Source organism: Kryptolebias marmoratus, linkage group LG6 (assembly GCF_001649575.2).
Source record: "Kryptolebias marmoratus isolate JLee-2015 linkage group LG6, ASM164957v2, whole genome shotgun sequence".
Classification (NCBI taxonomy): Eukaryota; Metazoa; Chordata; class Actinopteri; order Cyprinodontiformes; family Rivulidae; genus Kryptolebias; species Kryptolebias marmoratus.
The window spans coordinates 4,920,513-4,925,123 of NC_051435.1; the positions used below are offsets into that span (position 1 = coordinate 4,920,513).

The window sequence follows — 4,611 nt, forward strand, 5'->3', positions numbered from 1 at the left end:
AGTCGCTGAGAGTCATCACTAACGTATACTCTAAACCAGGGGTCTCCAATCCTGGTCCTCGAGGGCCACTATCCTGCATGTTTTCCTTGTTTCTCTGCTGATTCAGGAGTTAAATCACCTCTTCATGTTCTGCAGAAGCCTGTTAATCACCCATTCATTCAAATCAGGTGTGTTGGAGCAGAGGAACAAGTGAAACATGCAAGATAGGGGCCCTCCAGGACCAGGATTGTACACCCCTGCTCTAAACCAGTGATTCCCAATCCTGGTCCTCGAGGAACACCATCCTGCATGTTTTAGTTGTTTCCCTACTTGGACACACCTGATTTGAATGTGTGAGTGATTAACAGGCTTCTGCAGACATCGAAGACCTGCAGAAGAGCAGGGAAACAATGAAAGCATGCAACATAGTGTTCCTTGAGGACCAGGGCTGGGAACCCCTGCTCTAAACAGTATAGTATTAAAGGTAATGGGCAAGATGTGCACCTTTAAGGAATGCTTGTTTATGTATATGCATTAAAATATCTGTCACGTTCCAGTAGAGTCAGTTATTTCAGATGTTCTGTTTAGGATGGAGGATCGCCCAGAAATGAAGATTTGACACAATCTGCTGGTTTTCTTGGATAGTCAACTCTTTATTCTAATTGACATTTTGTAACTTAGGCTATTTAGTCTGATTGTATTGTATTATAACTGATTGAAATAACTGGCTCTGTTTTAAACTGAAATGGATATATGTTTTTTCCTGTGACTTGCTGCATACTGTAAGAACACAGGGCTGAATTTCTTTCTGTTTGACCCAACAATTGTGAGACCTAGACTTTATTTGTATGCTGTGTGTACTCTGACTCCCCGTTTTGCTTCGCAGAGAGCTGTGGCTGCAACGATATACCATCAAACTCCTCAGAATATACCATTCAAAATGAATGCCTGCCAGAGCCGTTTCACTTTGACAAGTATCAGGTGACGAAGAAGGTAGCAGGACAGGATATGGGTACAAAATCTATATGTGTCACCCTCACGCCGCAGTTAGACACAACAAATCAAGTACGGTGGGTGAAGTTTTTCAAAACTGAAGACTGTGCAGTTATCCTATCATTGTCGTCTTTATTGTGTCCCTGTAGTTCTGTCAAAATACTTCAAGTGATATTTCTAAAAACATTTAAAAAAAAGAGAAAAGTGTTCTACAATCAAAGTCTTTATAAAGAAGTTTTGTTGTTGTTGTAATTTTTATTGACTTTGAAACTCTTTTATTATAAATTTGAAACACAAAATGACCAGAACATGCAATGAATGGTTAAACAAACAATCACAACAACACTGGTAATGGTATTCATGATTCATGATATTCAGTCAACAGTTTTATTGAATTGCATTGAGGGTAAAAACAATAAATACATAAAATTATGCATTGGAATTATAGAGGTGTTTTGTCATTTGAATTTCTAAAATGACACCAAGCAGAGGTAAAAAAGCATCAGGACAAAACTGAAAATAGGAAAAGTATTAATGTTTGTAACTGACTGTGAAACCTCAGTTGAGACAAATTTGTAGTTTTACACAGAAAAGCTACATGTAAAACACAACAAACAAGTAGATGATGACAGTAGATGATTGGTTGAAAGTGATTTATTATTAAATTATGCTGGATTTTATTTTCCATACAGAAAGCTAAAGAGAACATTTATTTCTACAGCAACTTATAATAAAGTGTTAAATCACAGACCAGCTCTGAATACTTCAATAATAAGTTGGGCATTAAACCTTGAACATTTTTTCTGATTTAATTTAACAAACTCAGATTTGGTTGATCATTGTAAAAAGAAACAGATGTGATAAAATTGTTATTTGAGTAAAACATTAAAATATCAGCTCAAAAAAACGAACAGTCTAGATCTCAGCTACACTGATCAGTTATCATAATGAGGCTTCATCCTGCAAAACAGATGTTTTATCTGCTACATAACAAAATTAAACCCCAATTAATAAAAAAGTTTTGTTTTTCCAGGTTGTTGGAAAAACTTGAGAAGATGCAACAAAGTAATTTTTGAGTTTGTTTCAATGTTTCTATACGTTTTACTCTACCTGACAAAAACTAGTTCTTTTTTTAAAGCTATAAAAAGTTTATATGTTTTTCTTATATAAAACTGCTGACTGAGCATCTATGATTACTGCTCCATATTTTGCACGCTCAGTAAAAAGTGTAATTTATTTTGTTTTGTACTCTTGTGATTTTATGAGACAGATCGCTTGAGATGTAAAAATTCTAATTTAATTTATCTTAATGATCTTTTAATTTCTTATATTACAGTCTCAATTGCTTTGATGACTGTAACCCAGTAAGAACAAACAAGGATGCAAAATACAAAATAATCTGCAATCAAACGTTGTGCTCAGATGTTGTGTGGTACATCGAGGACATAAGAGATGAGAACAAATGGGACGTAAGTTTGAAGTCTGGCTTGTTTGCAGTTTAAATGATCAAGCAAAAAAGATTTGCATTTGCTTTATAAATGAACATGTTCATTTCTTTGCAGAATGAGGCAAAAGATTGCTACGAAGATGCACAGAAAATTCCTCTAACTAAAAAGGGTGATAACGATGTCTATAAAGTGAAAAAAGAAGACCTTTCAGATGTCAAAAACCAGAATAAAAGTATTACTGTTGTGGTAATCTATACCAGTAAGTATATGATAATCTGTTGGCTGCAGTTTTGTATTCTTTGGCAATAACTTATAAGTAATAAAGCAATATTGACAAATTTCCAAAGATAAAGTAACCATTTGCTTAACTGAAGGGAACAGTTGATTTTTTTTCCAAGTTATATCAAACAAACGTGTTGAACAAATGCCTATTTTTAAATGTTGTTTTCTTTTCCCAAAGAAAACAGCAGTCTGTTTTACAAAACCGATACCATAAACGCATCATCGATATCTACGGATAGACCAGATCCTACCAGCGAAAACGAGAAACCAACACAAAATGACACCAGCGCAGACAATACCAGCCCTGAAGGCCCCACCAAGACACCATCTGGCTCCAGCAGCGCTGCTGTTACTTCTGCTGCTTCAACAACTTCAGAGACGACCACCAGGGAACCTGAAGACCTCATGTGCTCCATATCACCAAACAGTGGAACAGTTTTTGATGCTTTCAAGATAAAATGTACAACAAAATCGCCTTGTTCTCGCTGTCTGTATTGTTTTAGTGCTAAGGGTAGGTACTCCCAGGTTTGGAAATGATTTTCTTTCGCAGATTTAGTCTTTTTTTGTACTATTCCTTAAATCTACTAATCAGCTCTATTTTATTTTATTTTTTTGAAAATTATCAGACAAACGTCTGCGCTGCAGTAAGGACAGCGAAGTCAAGGCTGTGTACCTTCCTCAAGGTGACAGCAGTTCAAACTACAACCTGCTCATCACAGCAACTGCAAAAAAATTCCATACTTTCTTTAAAACCACTCTAACTGTACAGGTTTGTCAAAGACAATATGTGCATACTTAAACACTTTTATATTTTTCTTTACATTTTCACAAACGTTTCTTTTAGGTTATGGATTTCTCATCAAACTCGAATTCAACGGATGGTCTCAAAACGGGTGTAAAGAATGCTGTGGATCAGCTGAAGAAAGAAGGCCTACTGTCTGGAGAAACAGTGGGAGAGATCGTCAACACTGTGGCCCAAAAACTGAACGATCCAGATGACGAATCAAGCAAAGAAGATCGGCAAAAGGTGACTTTCCTCTAAAGGTCGTCTCTCACTAGGTTGTGGCCGTTGGGACAGTTGGCAACTCAAAATTGAGAGAAAGTTGCTCGAAAAAAAGGCTAATTTTCTGGTGCAGTCTCAGATTTATTCTTTTCTGTAACATATTGGCAGGTTTGGATTTTGAAAGAGTGAGGGTTCTCATGTTCCTGTCTGTATGTCTGTGTCTGTGTGCCAAAAAGCCTCCTTGCGTTATTCATCAAGGCAGCTTTTTGGCGCATCCCAAAAATAAATTTACTTTGCAGCAGCTATAATTTGCTGTAATTTGCTTTTGTTTCTCCTTGAAATGGGTACCACTAGATACAAAACAATAGTGCTAAATGCATAATTTTGTGCTTCAAAGATCAGAGAGGAGATTCTGGGCACATTGATTGACACAGTAAATGAAGTTCCACCCAGCGCTCCAGGAGAAATTCAGGTGATAGCCAGAGGACTCACTTCTCTTATCGAGAAAGGAGATGAACTCAGTTTGGATGCTCAGGTACTGTGAGAGTTAATAAACAAATAAAACAGTCAAGTTTTGCAAGATTGACTCTTACAGCTAAGCAACAATAATTATTAAAAACAAGTAAGGAATAACAGATTCCATCATTTTTACTATTGACGGTCCCAACTAATATATGTAGCTGTGTGATGTCATTTGGTACCAAATACAGGTGCTGGTCATAAAATTAGAATATCATGAAAAAGTAGATTGATTTCAGTAATTCCATTTAAAAAGTGAAACTTGTATATTATAATCATACATTACATACAAACTCATATATTTCAAATGTTTATTTCGTTTAATTTTGATGATTACAAATGACAACAAATGAAAATCTCAAATTCATCATATCAGAAAATTAGAAT

At 35.8% G+C, this 4,611-nt stretch overlaps 1 protein-coding gene across 1 annotated transcript in view; it reads left to right on the forward strand.

The window, feature by feature from the left end:
* The first annotated feature begins 361 nt into the window (after positions 1-361).
* Positions 362-4,611, forward strand: part of LOC108238533 (polycystic kidney disease protein 1-like 2) — a 31,229-nt gene continuing 26,979 nt past the window's right edge. The window contains 8 exon segments of the mRNA XM_037975905.1: positions 362-463; positions 866-1,049; positions 2,309-2,441; positions 2,535-2,679; positions 2,881-3,213; positions 3,329-3,471; positions 3,547-3,729; positions 4,103-4,240. Of these exon segments, the coding sequence (XP_037831833.1) occupies positions 988-1,049; positions 2,309-2,441; positions 2,535-2,679; positions 2,881-3,213; positions 3,329-3,471; positions 3,547-3,729; positions 4,103-4,240 (1,137 nt within the window). The 5' untranslated portion in view covers positions 362-463; positions 866-987.